Raw genomic sequence first — 20,000 nt, 5'->3', positions numbered from 1 at the left:
TAAGTATAAACTGCTTGGATAAATAGGCCTACTTTCACAGAACATTGAAATGACTTGAGCGGCCGAAAACAGTTGTGGGTCCGGCGACGGGCTTGGCACACAGGCACACGACCGCATTTGTTATGTTCTAAATTACCGCTTTGAAAGTCACGCTTCTGGGACCTATTTGTGTCACTCGCACGAACACAGACGGACACATTTCAGAATACTTGAGTGTTTGAGACCCTGTACAGACAGACAGACAGACAGACAGACAGACACGAGACAGACAGACAGACGGATAGACAGACAGACGGACATACGCTCAGATACACAGACACACAGACACACGCACACATATACACTGGTACACACTCCCGCACACATTGCCACACACACACACCGCACACTGACACACACACACACACACACACACACACACACCGTGCACACACTGACACACACACACACACACACACCGGGAACACACACACACACACACGCACGCACTACACACGGCACGCGCATCATGTTTTAAAACTGACACAAAAGGCTAGGTCTTTCATTATCTATCTGACAAGTGAAGTTATGGGGGACAAAAAGACGCATATCTCTCTTTGTTTGTGGGATTTCAGTCGGGTATTTCCATTGTACAGCTAAAATGAGATATTATGCATCATCTGCCAGCCTGTGCATCCGCTTTTCATATATGACCTGTACATTGTATCTTACTGTCAATTGGCTTGAAAGCCGCCGTCGTTGCATTGGCAGGTCGTATATCAACTCAACTCAACTCAACTCAAATTTTATTGGCTTCAATTTTCAGAGAAGAATTTGTCTTGCGCTTGGGAGAAAGTAAGAGTATAACATATAAAAACAGCATTCATATCACATTTCATGTATCACACACAGTAATCACTAGTATAAGCCTACAATTATCACATTTGTACCTGTATCATACATGCAAATAAATAGTATCACATTTCCACGTATCACACACAATATATACATTACATAACATACAGCAAGCTTCCATCTCCCGCCCCCCCCCCCCCCCCACACATACATATCCTCGCACGTGCGTCGACTCCATACAATGACATCATCAGTCCATTAACTAAAATGCACAATAACTAGTAGTGGGTACATAATACTTAATACGTGCTCAACTAGACCTGCTAACTAAAATAATAACAGAAACAAAAACAAGGACTGGGCACAACATTTACACGTGTGTGACCTACTTACATCAGGTGCCTGTGATCTATAAATAACAATGATTGCGTTTAAAGTTTATATTGCACTGGTGGGTACTTTTCTCTTGGTAGCCGGTAGATGGTTGATATTGTGTGCCCAGTTTAGCCTAAGTCCGAGTCAGTTGTTTTATACATTTTAAAACTAACATTATTCGAAGTCGAGTGTTTATGATTGTTCAGAAAGACGAAAGAAATTACAGACAGACAGACAGACAGACAGGCAGACAGACATGCCGCCGCGGCAGACAGACTCTGTGAAGGAATTTACTTAAACAAACAGCACAATAATAAACAAACGAACTTGTTCCCAAGGAGCTAGCATAAATTGAGTTCACACTACTTTTAGGCTACATTCACGCCGTCATTGGATGTGAATTGTCATGTTCTCGTAGAAATACAGTTACGAGCTTTCGTTGTTTTACGCTTGTATGGGGCAAATATTGTCTCCCATTTGTCCATTTTTTCTGCAACTTTTATTTATAACGGTCTTTTTGTTTCCTCTTTCCAGCTCTGAACACAGACTCACCATACAACCGGCAACTGTTCTCATATGAAAGAACTCGAACGCTCGACGGAAACTCTAAATATTTAAATTTCTCAAAGATTAGGAACATTCGTAATTAACTGTCCCCGGCAATCATGTCAGCAAACACAACAGATGAAAAATCCCCATCCGTTTACAAGTTGTCCAACAAATCGTCAGTGGAAGAATCTTCACCTGAAAAGAAAAGAAAACTCACTGAAAAATCCTCTTTAGGTAGTTCCAAGATGTTGACAAGTCAGTTAGTACAAAAAGAAAAGAAGCGGACAGTATCTCCGACAGACGATCTGTCTTCGAACAAAAAGAAAAGGATGGATTTGGGAGACAACATTTCCTCAGATATCGCCAAAGAGAAGAAGACAGAGTCCACTAAGAATCCATCGTCGGTCAAGACCTCCAGCTCAAACGCTGGGAAACAAAGGGAGACAACTTCTTCTGAGACAGCTTCGTCAAAACCAGTCTGGGCAAAGTCCACGAAGTCTGCGGCAGCCGAGAAGGAAAAGAAGAAAACAAAAATGGATGAAAAAAGCTCGTCAAAACCGTCCACATTGCCAAAGTCCCCCGTTCCCAAAGAAAGGAAAAAGGCAGCAACAGCAGAGCAAAAGAAAAGTGTGGCTAAAGAATCGTCACCGTCTGAAGAGTTTGAGTTCTTCTTCGGCAAGAAGATTCCTTTCAGCCAGCACTACCCGGCCAAGTTCCAGGTGAATGGGGTGACGTACAACTGTGCTGAGCAATACATGATGCACCAAAAAGCGGGTAAGTTGATGGATAGCTTGTGACTCCTTTGTAAAGAAGTACAAGCTGTAAGATAAGGCGACAGAGTGCATTGTGTTTAGGACCGTCCCCAAAAACAATAGTTTTGAGAACATTTTGGTTTCGTCATAATCGCGCTGTAAGTATCCAGTCTATCCAGAGCATCATACTCTCGAAAGCTACTTCTAAACGTACTAGTTCTTCCTGAGTTAACCTTTAAGATTTGGGAAAAAAAAGTGGAGTTCGTTATGATCTGTGGCCTTAATTTTTTCATAGTCTCCATAACGAAACAAAGCAGGATTTCCTTTATATATCAATTACACATTATGTGTTATAATGAGTGTATTCTGCCAAATGTAACGCCCGGCCCCAATCCCAGTCTCTCTTTTTTTTTTAAATTGTTTTGTTTTTAATTTCAATTGCATTTAGTTATGAGTTATGATGCAGACACCGCTAAGTAATTATACTGTCCTTGTTCAGTGCTGTTCAAAGACGCAGCAATGGCAAAACAGATCATGGCCACAGACGACCCGGTCCAGCAGAAGAGGCTGGGCAGAAAGGTTCAAAACTTCAACAAGGACCGCTGGGCCCAGCGCTCCCTGGAGGTGGTTAAGGAAGCAAGCTTGGCTAAGGTGAGATTTGACTGAACTTGTTGCTTGTTTTGGTTTGAACCAGCATGTAGTGTGTTATGAGAGTCTGTTCTGGATTTGCCGGGACTAACAGGCTGTCACAATGATTGAAAATAGAGTTGGGCAGAGCAAGCTGAGAAATTGAAGTCCTCTTCGAATCGTTCACAGGACACTGTGTCTAAGTTGCAAACGCCAAGTCCGGAAAGACTGCCTGCGCAAAAATCCTGGCCTGAAACTGCTTTCTGGTTGTTGTCACTGCCCTGCTCCTGGCCACACAAACAAGACAGGCGGACTGCGGACAGGCAGAGGCAGACGGCAGAGACAAACATTGGCACAGACAAACCCACACCCGCCACAGCCACACACATGTTCCCCCACACACCTTTTTCAGAACTTGGCTTATCTCTCATTCTTACATTTTCCCATATTTTCTCTATTTGCAGTTCTCACAGAATCCAGACCTGCTGCAAACACTGCTGGCCACACACCCTCGTACGATGGTGGAGGCGGCGCCCCGAGACAGACTGTGGGGTATCGGAATGGGAGCCTCCAAACCAAAGGCCCGTGATCCCACACAGTGGCGGGGACGCAACCTGCTCGGCAAAATCCTCACTCAAGTTCGGGAAGAGTTGCGGGCCCATAACGAAGGCGAAAAATCAGAATAGAAGACAAAAATATATTGGAGGGTTCTTTTGATTTGATGTACATTGATGATGATTTATGAGTGATTTTTTTTTTTATAAATTGAAGAAAAAGGATGAAAACAATGACACAAAAGAGGTGAAGCTCCATGACTGAAAGAGAATCATGGGGTGGCATAAATAACTGTGTGAGACTGTGTGTGTGTGTGTGTGTGTGTGTGTGTGTGTGTCTGCGTGTGTGTGTGTGTGTGTGTGTGTGTGTTGTCAAAGTATTTTCTACATGAGACTGAAATAAACTATGACATCGGATTTGTTTCAAATAAACACTGACATCGGATTTGTTTCTTTCCGTTTTGTTGTTGTTGTTCGCAGAGATACAGACAAACAGACACACGCAAACACACAAGAGAACTCATGCACGCACGCACGCACACACACATACACACACACGCCCACACACACACGCCCACACACACACGCCCACACACACACACAAACACACACACACACAAACGCGCACACACACACACCATCGTCTCATTTCCGTGTACTTCAGAAAGCCAACAATCATTATGCGACACCTGTCCACTTATCATGGCTCTGGCATACCCATGGATTGAATTCCAGAAATACAAAATTGATTGAATATGTAAACAGAAATAAAACATGATGTGTAAACCAAATGTTATCCCATTTGGAATGACCCCCTTGAATTCTATCAAGTCGCGAAAAAAACACACGAAAAGAATCTTCCTTTTGAAAACCGGAATCTCCATACCGCTTAACATGATTTGCCTAACATTGAATACCACGCCGATACTGACTTTTTCCTACAACAAAAGTCTCTCAACAAAATGACGTCTGAGCTTACGAGACAGTTCTCTAGCCAACAAAGGACCAACTTGACCCCGCCCTTAAAAGACCCTTAACTTGCCCAGCTGTCAATAAATGTTGACTTACATATCCAGACACCGCACTTGGCAAAAATAAATAAATCTCTTCACTGAGTCGTTGGAAGACGAGGGCGTAGTTGTTGTTCTTGTTAGTTGAGTTTTGTATCCAGTCTTTATCCGAGATTCACCCCTTCCCTGTGTAAACCATCTTGTTTGTCGCCATCACAGTTTGTCCAGGCTTTTACATGGGATGAGAGCACCCTTTCGCTTGTTCACATATCAAAATGTACAGCCTGGCTGTTTCAAGGCTGTGTAAATGGCCACATTTCGGAAATAACTCTGCATTGTTAAAAGGCGAAGGACAATATGAGGCACGCTTTCCCGCGTGACATTTTAGGCCAATCACAAGCGAGCGGCCTGTCTCCACACGTGAACAGGGACAACGGGTGGAGTGACACAGGGCCCCTCTCTAGTGATTGGCCTACAATGTCACGCGGGAAAGTGTGCCTCATATTTTAGAGTTTTCACTCCTTCACACCCCATACACATCCGATTTAACTCCGAACATCGTCTATTCAGACTTTACATTTTAAATGACTTTAAAAAAACCAACTTTTGCCAGTTACATAAATAATGTAAACACCTATTTTAGTTTAAAAAAGACGGGCGCTGTGGCGGGGTGGTAAGACGTCGGCATCTTAATCGGAAGGTCGAGGGTTCGAATCCCGGCCGCGGCCGCCTGGTGGGTTAAGTGTGGAGATTTTTCCGATCTCCCAGGTCAACTTATGTGCAGACCTGCTAGTGGCTTATCCCCCTTCGTGTGTACACGCAAGCACAAGACCAAGTGCGCACGTAAAAGATCCTGTAATCCATGTCAGAGTTCGGTGGGTTATAGAAACACGAAAATACCCAGCATGCTTCCTCCGAAAGCGGCGTATGGCTGCCTAAATGGCGGGGTTAAAACGGTCATGCACGTAAAATTCCACTCGTGCAAAAACACGAGTGTACGTGGGAGTTTCTGCCCACGAACGCAGAAGAAGAAGAAGAAGTTTAAAAAAAATCATTTCTTTAAGTGATGCAGCAAGGCAGTAGATTTGTGCAATCTGTTGTTGCAGAAGGATGTTCTTGCATTCCATGTACAAGCCTGGACAGAATTTGAGTGATATACAAGACAGTTTACACGCGAAGAGAGAGAGATGTTTTAAGAGAACTCAAGAAGAAGAAAAACAGTATATCTCAAGATCAGTTAGTGGAGGGATTAAGAGTGAAATAAAAACGGATGTCAACTGTCAGGTTGAAGTATAAAACACTTCTCTTAAACATGGCAGTTTGGAGAGCTGGTAAATAATTCTTGTGGAGTGTGTTGACTGTACGTAGAGCCAAGAAAAAGCAGAAAAAAAAAGAAAATAGCTCTATTGAACGCTGAACAAAACAAAGGAGGGTGTGTCTGGATCTTGACGAAGGTTTCAAACTGTTTCTTTGATGATTGCTTGGTTGAAGAGTTGGTTGGTTGTTGGTACGGTAAGGCCAAAAAGAAAAATATGTCTGTTTCCGGTAACATCGCCGAAAAAAATAGGGTCGGTCGGTCGGTTTTTATAAAAACATTTTACTTTTTTTTTTACCTTTTTCTTACGTTTTGTTAACGTCTTTTTACGTGTGTTTTTTTAAACGCTTCCTTAGTTTACTTACAATAATTATTTTTCTTTTTGGCCTAATATACTCGCTTGGTAGGGAATATGGAGGCAAATATGAGCCAAGGAACTAAAGGGTTGATCCTCACTCTCACTCTGTCTCTGTCTCTGTGCCCCTCCCTCTCTCTCTCTGTCTCTCTCTCTGTGTCTGTCCCTCTCTCTGTCTTTCTCTCTCTGCCTCTCTCTCTCTCTCTCTGTCTCTGCCTCTCTCTCTGTCTCTCTGTCTCTCTCTCTCTATCTGTCTCTCTGTTTCTGTCTCTCTCTCTCTCTCTGTTTTTGTCTCTCTCTCTTACTCTTTCTCTCTGTCTCTATCTCTCTCTCTCTCTGCCTCTATCTCGACTCTCTGTCTCCCTGTCTCTGTCTCTGTCATATCTCTCTCTCTCTCTCTCTGCCTATCTCCCCCCTCTCTCTCTCTCTCTCTTTCTCTCTCTCTCTTTCTCTCTCTCTCTTTCTCTCTCTCTCTCATATCTCTCTCTCTCATATCTCTCTCTCTCTCTCTCTCTCTCTCTCTCTCTCTTTGCCTCCCTTCGTTCGGTCATCTATCCATTAAAGCAAATAGATCACATTCGCTTGTCCCGGTACTGTATTATTTCCGGCGCCGTCTATTTACTCGCCACAGATACACACAACCCGGTGTAACACGAGAAAATTACTCCCACGAGATTTTTTACTCCGGAGTAAATAATTCTTACGAAAATGTTACTCCCTTTACGAAAAAAAGTACTCCCCCATTACACGAGAACATTAATTTACTCCCCACGACAGGTGAGTTCCGAGTGAACATTTCGTACAAAAATGTTACTCCCCTGACGAATAAATAACGAATAAATCACTTCACCCTAACACGAGCAATTTAACTTCCCATGCCAGGTGTACGAAATTTTTACTCCTTTGTCCCCTGTTGGTCTTGGTGGTGGAAGGGGTGGAGGGAGGGTAGCGCGACATTTGTTTGCGCGAGATCACATATTGGCATTATCTCTTCACTCGCATCCCATTTTCACGTACGAGATTTTTACTGGAAGTAAAAAAAATGGGGAGTAAATATTTCGTGGAGGGAGTAATTTTGTCGTGCCTTGGGGAGTTATTTTCTCGTACGAAAGGTGTACTCGGAGTAAGAATTTCGTACGAAATTTTTACTCCGGAGTAAATTTTTCGTGGAGTACAAAATTTTGTGTTACACCGGCCTTGTGTTTGCACTGTCACTATATCCCTGACAGTAAAATAAAGTGCACCACACTCCTATTCACAAACAGATATATCTCTTATGCTAACATTCCGTGATCGAGTGATATAACATTAACAAAAGCCAGTTCTCCAATTTGACTTATGCTGTAGATAACGAAGAGCCAGACAAAGCAATAGGTTGAATAATGATGGATTAAAAAAAAAGGTCCATTAGAAGGACCGAGAAACTGTCAAAGAAACAACCAAACAAAAAACTAACCAAACACAACAGCAACAACAAAGGAAACGAAGGTAGGAAGGAAGGAAGGAATAAATGAAAGTAAAGAAAAGCCGAAGGAAAAGGTCCACACCAATTGTAAAGTGTCTTGTGCATGTACTTTGGGGAACGTCCCACTAGTCCGAGGGTTCACTAGTCCGAGGGTTCACTAGTCCGAGGGTTCACTAGTCCGAGGGTTTACTATAGACGCTTGGTTTTCCAGTTCGTCCCACTAGTCCGAGGGTTCACTAGTCCGAGGGTTCACTAGTCCGAGGGTTCACTAGTCCGAGGGTTCACTATAGACGCTTGATTTTTCAGTTATTATACCGCCCTTTAAAAGGCGGTATATAGGTTTCACTGTGTCTGTCTGTCTCTGTGTGTGTGTGTCTGTCTCTCTGTGTGTGTGTGTGTGTGTGTGTGTGTGTGTGTGTGTGTGTGTGTGTGTGTGTGTGTGTGTGTGTGTGTGTGTGTGTCTGTCCGCAAATAGATATCCGATGTTTGAGAACCGATTTCAATGAAATTATGTGTGAGGCTGTAGTACAACCCAGGCTCGATCCTCTCCATAATTCAATTTGTGCCAGCAACACCAGCCTGACTTGACGGATGAAAACTCTGAAATTCTCAGGAACACAGCATAGTTTAACAAGTCGCGTAAGGCGAAATTACTACATTAATTTTAGTCAAGCTGTGGAACTCACAGAATGAAACTGAACGTAGTCCGCCGCTAGTGCAAAAGGCAGTGAAAGTGACGAGCCTGTTTGGCGTGGTAGCGACTGCGCTTTGCTTCATAGCACGCTTTACTGTACCTCTCTTCGTTTTAACTTTTTGAGCGTGTTTTTAATCCAAACATATCATATCTATATGTTTTTTGGAATCAGTAACCAACAAGGAATAAGATGAAATAGTTTTTAAAACGATTTCGGAAATTTAAATTTGATCATAATTTTTATATTTTTAATTTTCAGAGCTTGTTTTTGATCCAAATATAACATATGTATATGTTTTTGGAATCAGAAAATGACGAAGAATAAGATGAAATTGTTTTTGGATCGTTTAATAAAAAATAATTTTAATTACAAGTTTCAGATTTTTAATGACCAAACTCACTCATTAGTTTTTAAGCCACCAAGCTGAAATGCAATACCAAACCCCGGCCTTTGTCGAAGATTGCTTTGCCAAAATTTCAATCAATTTAATGGAAAAATGAGGGTGTGACAGTGCCGCCTCAACTTTTACAAAAAGCCGGATATGTCATCAAAGGTATTTATCGAAAAAATGAAAAAAACGTCCGGGGATATCATACCCAGGAACTCTCATGTCAAATTTCATAAAGATCGGCCCAGTAGTTTAGTCTGAATCGCTCTACACACACACACAACAGACACACATACACCATATGACCCTCGTCTCGATTCCCCCCTCTACGTTAATACATTTAGTCAAAACTTGACTAAATGTAAAAAGGAAGAATAAGCAAGTCGCGTAAGGCGAAAATACAACATTTAGTCAAGCTGTCGAACTCACAGAATGAAACTGAACGCAATGCAATTTTTCAGCAAGACCGTATACTCGTAGCATCGTCAGTCCACCGCTCGTGACAAAGGCAGTGAAATTGACAAGAAGAGCGGGGTAGTAGTTGCGCTGAGAATGATAGTACGCTTTTCTGTACCTCTCTTCGTTTTAACTTTCTGAGCGTGTTTTTAATCCAAACATATCATATCTATATGTTTTTGGAATCAGGAACCGACAAGGAATAAGATGAAAGTGTTTTTAAATCGATTTCGGAAATTTGATTTTGATAATAATTTTTATATGTTTAATTTTCAGACCTTGTTTTTAATCCGAATATAACATATTTATATGTTTTTGGAATCAGAAAATGATGAAAAATAAGATGAACGTAAATTTGGATCGTTTTATAAAAAAATAATTTTAATTACAATTTTCAGATTTTTAATGACCAAAGTCATTAATTAATTTTTAAGCCACCAAGCTGAAATGCAATACCAAACCCCGGCCTTCGTCGAAGATTGCTTGGCCAAAATTTCAATCAATTTGATTGAAAAATGAGGGTGTGACAGTGCCGCCTCAACTTTTACAAAAAGCCGGATATGACGTCATCAAAGACACTTATCGAAAATTTTTTTAAAAAAACGGGAATGTCATACCCAGGAACTCTCATGTCAAATTTCATAAAGATCGGCCCAGTAGTTTAGTCTCAATCGCTCTACACACACACACACGCACACACACACACACACATACACCACACCCTCGTCTCGATTCCCCCCTCTACGTTAAAACATTTAGTTAAAACTTGACTAAATGTAAAACGTAGACCATGCCCGTTAAACAAAACTTCAAAAGTCTCTCTAAAAAAAAAAAAAAAAAAAATTCACCTGCCAAGCAGTTCTCTGTCCGTCTTCTTATTTTCTTTCTTCCTTCTTCTTGTGAATATTCTTTTTGAAATTCTTGACGTCTGATCTAGTGTGAATTACATGTAACCTACACCACCTTTTGTTGTCCGGAATGTGAAAATGAGTGTTTACAATCTGCGTACGAGGGTCGTTCTGAACGAGTCCTCACTATGTAAAGAACCGATTTCATTGTTAGCGTTGTAAAATACACTTAGTGAATGTATGGATCTAGGAAGACTTGTGTTAATTGAATCCTGTTGGATTTGTACGGACTGGCACAACAAAAGCAACTTTCTGTGCAATTAATTTTTTTTCTTAAAATAAATAAAAATAAGGGTTTAAACGAGACACAGCAAAATTGCATTTCATGGGTGGTGTTATTGCGGGTTTGCACGAAAGACTGATGTATTTAAACGCATGCATGAAACCACCCACAGACAGGAGAGCTAATAACAATGAAATAAGGTGAAGAGAGGTATACGTAACAAGGCTCATGTGTCTGAAGAAAAAGAAGAAGAAAAACAACAACAGAAGTAGTTACAGCAGCACGCTAGTATAATACTTACATTTTACCCAATATTGACTCGAGCGGACTATGTGATGATATCTTTTGTTATGGTCTGTTGAGACAGTGATATCAAAATCGAGACAGGAGGTCGAGATTTTGATATCACTGTCGAAACAGACCAATAGCAGAAGATATCATCACACAGTCAGTCAATGTTAGATATATTGCTAATTCTCTGGACATTTTGTATTTACTGTAAAGAAATTACAAAAGTATTTGTCTCAGTTTTGGCTGTTCCATATCCCTCCCTCTGATTATTATTTCTTTTTGTTCACTCTTTTCTTGTACTTTTCAGTATTTAAAAATGTCTTTTCTTTCAAAAAGTCTTTAGTCACTTGCTCAACTAAATTCTGGGATCATTACATTTTCATATATATTTGTTTGTTTTTAAATTCAGGTGTTTTTGTTTTTGAAGTGGGGAAGCAATAAAGAGGTCGTCGATATCAAAACTGATATCGACGGAAATATCGTCGATATCACTTTTACAATGAGCTCAGTTTTGGCCAATTGACCAATGGAAATCCACGTAACATATGAAATAGCAATATTGTTTTTAATCAACTCTGCCATTCGACGAAGAACAACTTTAATTTATCATGGCAAGACAAATCTAACAGCACCATTGTATGGTTTAGTTTATTAAAATTTACTAGATCTAAACAATAGGCTAGGCAGGTCACACATTGATATTTTTAAGAAAATTGTACAACAACGATTTAGAATAGAAAGATATAACGCCTTCATTAGTAGCAATATTCAACAATTTAATGCTGATTGGAACAAGTACAAGGATCATTTTTGATTGATCCTTGCTTTTTTTTTTTTTTGGGGGGGGGGGGGTCACCTATTACACGTGTCCAGTTTAAAAGCCTTCTATGTCCACAAGCCCGTTTGTTTTTAATTGAACCTGTACTCAATAACAATTACTTAGACCACCACCATCTCTCTGTCTCTCTGTCTCTCTGTCTCTGTCTCTCTGTCTCTGTCTCTGTTTCTCTCTGTCTCTCTCTCTCTCTCTTACACCCATTTCCTATCTTTCTTTTCTTTATTTGGTGTTTAACGTCGTTTTCAACCACGAAGGTTATATCGCGACGAGGGAAAGGGGGGAGATGGGATAGGGGAAAGGGGGGAGATGGGATAGAGCCACTTGTTAAGTGTTTCTTGTTCACAAAAGCACTAATAAAAAAATTGCTCCAGGGGCTTGCAACGTAGTACAATATATGACCTTACTGGGAGAATGCAAGTTTCCAGTACAAAGGAATAAACATTTCTTACATACTGCTTGACTAAAATCTTTACAAACATTGACTATATTCTATACAAGAACCACTTAACAAGGGTTAAAGGAGAAACAGAATCCGTTAGTCGCCTCATACGACATGCGGGGTGCAGAGAAATAAGGATGTGGAAAAGAAGACTTTTGGTAAGTGAAATAAAGGTGATGGATCCAGTCAGGTAGAAATAAGACAACAAGAAAAGAATTGGAAAACTGCAGGGAGTAGTAGGGAGAGTTTTCTTGGAAGGAAATATAGGTGAAAGGACTGGTAAGGCAGAAATAAGACAAAAGAAGAGAAGAAACAGAACCGTTAGTCGCCTCTTACGACATGCTGGTTAGCATCGGGTAAATTCTTTCTAGTCCCAACCAATATGGGACTCCCCCTAACCCGCGGGGGGTATCGCAAACCTTCACCCATATAAATGTATGTTAAATGTATGTTTATTGTATATACGTGCCAATGTATATTTGTAAAAAAGAAAAAAAGTATCTGGTGAGTATATTGTTGTCTTTGTGTTATAAGTAATGCTATGTGATGTCAACAGACACATTTCCATGTCTATCAGTGTACAATAAAAATGGACATTAAAGTATTTATATCTTAAAAAAAAAAGAAAAAAAAAGGTCACAGCAACCCCATATAATCATACTACGTCGCAAGAATCTAGTGAATCAAAAACTTGGAAGAAAAACATACAGAGGCTGACAAAGGTATAATTGGTGGTTCATGTTTGGACAGGCTGGGTGAGCATGTTACAGCAATGTTCTGTTAACATTTGGGTCTTGGCGTGCTTATGAATATTTATACAACTCCTGCAATGCAACCAAGGGGTGGATTAAATCTAGTTGATTATTTTTAGACAAGTGAGAAATTAGAACGAACTACTTTGATTAAACCCAAAATCACACGTGGATTATTCGAAGTAAGAATAAAGAGGGCTAAAAAATAATCAACTCTAGAATTTATTTTTAGAACATTTGAAACCCAGACGATTGGACCCTGTTGCGGAAGAATACGTACGATGTTGACTCAAAACTGTAACAACAATGGCTGACGTGTATAACTAGTCGACAGACGATGCCATTTTCTTTGTGTGTGTTTTTGTTGTTGCTTACTGTACATGACATACATTACGTGTAAAATCCAGTTCTTCAACAGGCAACAAACCTTGCACATTTCCAGAAGCTGCAATCTGAAGCGACCTATCTCTGATTCTAGCAGACGATCTCTCCAATGTTTAACACAAAATCAGCAAACTCTCCTGTCACATAGAACGTCCATTATATAGTGCAATGTTGAAATGAAGTTACCGATCTAAAACATTTAGTCGTTTCTTCTGAGACAATCCTTGTTCTCTGATCATCTACAGATTTACCGCAGTCTTCACCACGCGAATTCACAACAGTCAGACTTTCGAACATGTATACAATCTACGTAGGCAAGCATGATACGTCATGACGTCATATGATTCCCAGCATATTGACGTAATGCTAAACATCCGGCTATCCCGAGTTTTCTCCGTAATACATGTCCGTGGGTTTTTCAATGTTCGGTTATTTCCGTGGCTTCATACGGAAAGGGAACCGTCGTCTGCAATCAACGACATGGACCATTCTGGTCCTTGCTGCTGACAAAAACATGATTTTAACACAGAATGTAATGTCGGAATAGCTATATAAACGCTATTGTGTTTTAATCGTAGCAATGGGGTCCGATATTTAGACGAGACAAGTATAATGCCGACGAGTCGGAGACTAAGAATAAAGTAAAAGAATAGGGACTATTTGAATGACGCGCATTTGACACTCTGAGTGATTAGGCTGAAATGAAATTGCCTACAAAATGTCGTCTGCATGACTGCATGTTCGACCCGTGTTGGTCGTTGTATAAATAGCTTAAACAATGACAACTCGTTGATTACTGGAAAATAAACCACTCGTGGGTATTTGCAGCCGCTTGGTAATTCACTCGTGTGCTCCGCACACTCGTGAATTACCAAGCGGCTGCAAATACCCACTCGTGGTTTATTTTCCAGTAATCAACTCGTGGTCATTGTTTAAGCTCTATGTACCCCATGCTATTACGTTAATGATATACGATACCGATACATGCACAGCCTAGCGGTGACCTAGACATTCTTTGTTGGTTCCTGGGAGACGTGCAGTAGAATCGACAGACGCCATTTTTCGCATCATGATGTCTTGATATGTGTAAATGAGACATGGATGTGTTCATGTCTGAATGCGTAAGAACAATGCAAGGAATGTCCAGAGAGGTATGTGGAAGGTGTTTCTATAACCTGCCCTGTTATATAGTGCTATGTAAAATCAATGTCTTGTTTGTACTATTGTTATGTACCACGCCTGAATTTCTCTATGAGATAATAAAGTATTCTTATTCTTATTCTTCTTATTCTTCTCGAACTTTTTTTTCTTCCGCTTTTAATAACGTCAGAAGTTTTACTTTGGAAGAGGATGTCAAATAGAGACGTCTTGGTTTGCTTTATCAGTGTCATTTGTCTTTAACACGAAACCACAGTCACAAAGGAGGTCAAGCCGGGCTGACAAAGACACTCAAGACACGCTGAAGCACGTGCCTCTCCCATCAGTGCAGAAGATGAAGAATGATTACTAATCCGTGGCCAAGCCTCATCGTCACCAACACGTTGCGTCCTTCGTTCCGCCAAAAGCCGATACACTCGATACTCCAATTAATCGACCAGATAATGGGGCAATGGAATGATGTTGGGCGCACGTCAGGGTGATCAGAGCTGGGGCGGTATGTATGATGGAGTCGTATACGTGATCAATGCGACTGACAGCGCTGCTTGGATATAAAAAGCGAGCAGGCCTTGCACGAAGAGTAGAGAACAGAAAAAACACACACAAAACCTGAAAAATTAAAGAGAAAAAAGTCGATTTCAAGTTTAGAATTGTGAAACCTTTGAGCACATTTGATATTCAAATGTAGGCCTATTGTATTTCTGTACAAATGACGTCATGTCTACGGTGTGTCAGTTTTCAAGTTGACGGTTCCAAGCGGGCAACGTGAGCACAAACGACACAGTTACGCGCTAAATAAATTTGAAAGTCTGCTTCATGTATCAACACCATTCTGATAATCATGGTATCAACACGTTTACTGCTTGTATAAACGGAGCGGCATCTGTGATTGCAATAAGGTCAGATTGGAAATGTAAGCACAGCTGCATTGTTAGACAAAGGTTATGCTCTCGCTTGTAGACCGATAAAAAAAGGAATGATCGGCATTGGGGATGGAAAACACGAAGACAGACAGTAAGACAGACAGTAAAACAGAGAGACAGATAGACTGACCGACAGACCGACAGACAATGAGACAGACATACAGACAGACAGACATGTAAACAAAGGCATGGTCGGCATTGTGAATATAAAACAGAAATAGACAGACAGGCAGAAGGACAGACAGGCAGAAAGACTCTTATAGAATGAAGCCCCCCCCCCCATTCCCCCCTCCCCCCTCCCCCCTCCCCCCCCTAGCAAAATGACATCACCCCGATGCAGCAGCAGCAGCCATACAACACCGAGTCTTTCATCATGGTGCCCTATTCTCTGTTGACATTTCACACTCTCTTGAAACCCCATTGTCCCTGGACGGCAGTATAGGATTACGTGTGGAAGTGTTGGATGGTCAGAACCCATCATCTCCTTGTTCTGGCTGAGCGGTTGTAGCCGTCATGATTACTGACCATTCAAGGACGATTTGGTAAGGGCACACCGCAATTAATGTTCGAGCTTTTTGCCAAAAGGCGGGTAAAACTGTGACACAGTATACTCACGCACACGCGTTAATTTACACGCTCACGCACGTACGCTAAAAAATCAAACAAATGCGCTAGCGCACACACACACACACACACACAGAGCCAAGCACGCACGCACGCACGCATTAACGCACACTCACACGCAAGCATGCGCATAAACACACGCGCGCGCACACATACACACTTACACACACACACACACTTACACACACACTTACACACACACACACACACACACACACACACACACACACACACACACACACACACACACACACAGTAACGGCAATTTAGACATGGAAACTGCGCCTCAGGGGTTTGTGTGCAACCCTTATGTGTCTTCTAGGGCCTGTGTCCTTGTTCCACTTGTTCATTAACCAGGCAATCTGTACTATTATACTCGTAGATTGATTGCAGATTATTGACCATGTTCTCTGCGTTATCTTCACATGGAATTATTCGTGTGTGAAGCGGTACCATTAGGAAGTATCAGGTACACTTAGAGGACAGTCCACCAGAAATCCCATCGTATTACAGGTACTCTTCCTCCTCATGAAAACCACTATTAACCCGTGGTGCCCTTAACATCAATCAATCAATCACTATGAGGCTTATATCGCGCGTATTCCGTGGGTACAGTTCTAAGCGCAGGGATTTTTAAAAAAAAAAATTTTATGCAATTTATATCGCGCACATATTCAAGGCGCAGGGATTTATTTATGCCGTGTGAGATGGAATTGTTTTACACAATACATCACGCATTCACATCGGCCAGCAGATCGCAGCCATTTCGGCGCATATCCTACTTTTCACGGCCTATTATTCCAAGTCACACGGGTATTTTGGTGGACATTTTTATCTATGCCTATACAATTTTGCCAGGAAAGACCCTTTTGTCAATCGTGGGATCTTTAACGTGCACACCCCAATGTAGTGTACACGAAGGGACCTCGGTTTTTCGTCTCATCCGAAAGACTAGCACTTGAACCCACCACCTAGGTTAGGAAAAGGGGGAGAAAATTGCTAACGCCCTGACACAGGGTCGAACTCACAACCTCTCGCTTCCGAGCGCAAGTGTGTAACCACTCGGCCACCCAGAGCATCTTCCCACTTCGACACATACAAAACATCAACACTTTGACTGCTTGCTGTGGTGAGCTGCACATTAATTTGTGTTGAAAATGTAATGTTATCTTAAACAGCCATTTACTGCGTTTTCGAAATTAATACATAAAAAACTTCCAACTGTGCACAGAGACCACCCAGGCTGTTCATTCTTGGTGTGTGACCAAGTGAAAGGGTGCCCTTAGTCCGCGTACAAGCCTGGCTAGATCTGGGAAGGTGAGCCCAACTGTTTTCACGGGAAGGAGTGCGCTTTTAAGACGCCAATCGCAACATCGCTTTGGAAGAAAACGCGGGCGGGGATGTAGCTCAGTCGGTAGCGCGCTGGATTTGTATCCAGTTGGCCGCTGTCAGCGTGAGTTCGTCCCCACGTTCGGCGAGAGATTTATTTCTCAGAGTCAACTTTGTGTGCAGACTCTCCTCGGTGTCCGAACACCCCCGTGTGTACACGCGGCAAGCACAAGACCAAGTGCGCACGAAAAAGATCCTGTAATCCATGTCAGAGTTCGGTGGGTTATAGAAACACGAAAATACCCAGCATGCTTCCTCCGGCGAAAGCGGCGTATGGCTGCCTAAATGGCGGGGTAAAAAACGGTCATACACGTAAAATTCCACTCGTGCAAAAAACACGAGTGTACGTGGGAGTTTCAGCCCACGAACGCAGAAGAAGAAGAAGAAGAAGAAAACAAATGTTTTGATCTGCAAAGGAAGCTACCAGGGTTTTGATCTTTTCACACGTGTCTTATAGAGTAAGGGTTGGCCTGTATACGACAGAGAAGACAGAACAGATCTGTGTCAGCTTACATGATCGTTTGCAAGGGACATAATGAGCCTTTAAATAATGCCTTTTGCCTTTCACATCACTTTGGCGTGAATTGAATCTTCTGACTTGTATTTCTTTCCCGCCAACGGAGGTAAGACCGACCCACACATAAGGGAAACACAATCAAAGACTTAAGTACGACATCATCTTTATCACACAATGATCTAGTCTTCATTTTGTTATGCTTTAAAACAAAAATCATATTGACTTTTTCAGAAGCATAAGTTATCTAGGTTAGCAGGTCTAAATTCTTTCCAAGTTTTTGGAAGGCTTGATCAAGTTACATCGAGACCAATAAACAAATCAAGGCGTGTAAATATGCAAGACTTATCATCCAGATCAACATAGAATACATCGGGGGTAAAGCTGACGTAGGAGTAGAATTACTTTTGTGTTCAGGTGCTCTTTTTAATTATTCTAATAAGGCAGTACCACCCACAATGCGTTCTAGACATTGGAAAAGAAACGTGAAATATAACCGTCTCATTCTCTGTCTCTCTGTCTTTGTCTGTGTGTCTCTATATCTCTGTCTGTTTCCTCTCTCTGTCCCGCTCTCTAATTCTCCACGCACACACACACACACACACACAAACACACCCACCCACCCTCCCTTTTCTCTCTCTCTCTCTCTTCTCTCTCTCTATTTCGTCCCTCCCTTCACTCGCTCCCTCGGTCCAGCCCACCCTCTGTCACCTTAATTACCTCTATCTCCGACCCCCCTCCCCCCCACCCCGTCATTACTTCGCGTCTCTTCCCGTGTAGTTTCTTATCTACAGACCCTATCTCTCTCGCTCTCAGTCAGCCATAAAACCTAACGACCGATCACCACTAAACATTAATCTCACCTGCGCCCCCAACAGTTCACAGGTAAATGCCAGAGACAATGAATTTTAGAGCTCTCTGAGTCCTCCTAACATTTCCAGTTCTTACTGCAGAAGAACGGAGGAGGTGACTGCAAAAACGGGTAGATTTAAGTCCAGGGCTAGCCAAGTCCACTCTATTCAGTTCCCCCCATGCGGGTGGATATTGGAGGTGCTGTTTAGAACAGGGTAGATGTGTTCAATGCCGGACTTAGCTGGCTATTCTGTGCAAGGCTGCATTAGATCCAAATTGATGGGCCTAGTCAAGTGGTTAAGCTAGGTATGCTGAAGTGCTCAATTTTCCTGCTTCTGGAAAAAAGATAACTTTAACAAGGAAGGAGCACGGACTTTTGCTTTAGGAGCTGAGAATACTGAACCCTTTCACAAGCACCAGATCTTTAACGAGAGTTTACACTGGCTTTCTCAATAGAATTGAGGGGGTGGGCAAACTGACTAAAGCAGGGTCTGTTGACTGACTACCTGTTGCTTTTATAATAAGATAATAAGGGGGGGTGGGAGGAGAAAGAAAGGCGAAAACACAGAACTATGACAAACCAACAAACCAACACACGAATAAACAGACAACCAACAGCAACGGCAAGCGACAACAACAAAAAAGAAAGTCAGAAAGACAGACAGACAGACAGAAAGAAACAATAACAAAAAACAAGTCGCGTAAGACGAAATTACTACATCTAGTCAAGCTGTGGAACTCACAGAATGAAACTGAACGCACTGCATTTTTTCACAATGACCGTAGTCCGCCGCTTGTGCATAACGGAGTGAAACTGACGAGCCTGTTCAGCGCGGTAGTGGTTTTGCTGTGCTGCATAGCACGCTTTTCTGTACCTCTCTTCGTTTTAACTTTCTGAGCGTGTTTTTAATCCAAACATATCATATCAATATGTTTTTGGAATCAGGAACCGACAAGGAATAAGATGAAATTGTTTTTAAATCGATTTCGGAAATTTAATTTTGATCATAATTTTTATATGTTTAATTTTCAGAGCTTGTTTTTAATCCAAATATAACATATTTATATGTTTTTGGAATCAGGAAATGATGTAGAATAAGATGAACGTAAATTTGGATCGTTTTATATTATTATTATTATTATTATTATGGGGAGCTTATATAGCGCGAACCACAACTGTGCTCTCCGCGCTTTACATATTAATTTCTGCCGTTTGAATATATGTAAAAAAAAATTATTACAATTTTCAGATTTTTAATGACCAAAGTCATTAATTAATTTTTAAGCCACCAAGCTGAAATGCAATACCGAAGTCCGGCCTTCGTCGAAA

General features: G+C 41.5%; 2 protein-coding genes across 2 annotated transcripts in view; one reads left to right on the top strand and one right to left on the bottom strand.

Moving 5' to 3' along the window:
* Window positions 1-4,136, top strand: part of LOC138975654 (uncharacterized protein F44E2.8-like) — a 4,290-nt gene extending 154 nt beyond the window's left edge. Inside the window, exons 2-4 of the mRNA XM_070348391.1 lie at window positions 1,744-2,532; window positions 3,010-3,161; window positions 3,602-4,136. Coding sequence (XP_070204492.1) covers window positions 1,875-2,532; window positions 3,010-3,161; window positions 3,602-3,823 — 1,032 coding nt within the window. The 5' untranslated portion in view covers window positions 1,744-1,874 and the 3' untranslated portion in view covers window positions 3,824-4,136. The remainder of the gene's footprint in view (window positions 1-1,743; window positions 2,533-3,009; window positions 3,162-3,601) is intronic.
* LOC138981069 (hemicentin-1-like) overlaps window positions 1-20,000 on the bottom strand; it is a 349,865-nt gene that overhangs the window by 297,483 nt on the left and 32,382 nt on the right. The window lies entirely within an intron of this gene.

This window comes from Littorina saxatilis, linkage group LG1 (assembly GCF_037325665.1).
Source record: "Littorina saxatilis isolate snail1 linkage group LG1, US_GU_Lsax_2.0, whole genome shotgun sequence".
Classification (NCBI taxonomy): Eukaryota; Metazoa; Mollusca; class Gastropoda; order Littorinimorpha; family Littorinidae; genus Littorina; species Littorina saxatilis.
This window is presented reverse-complemented; position numbering and strand designations above follow the sequence as displayed.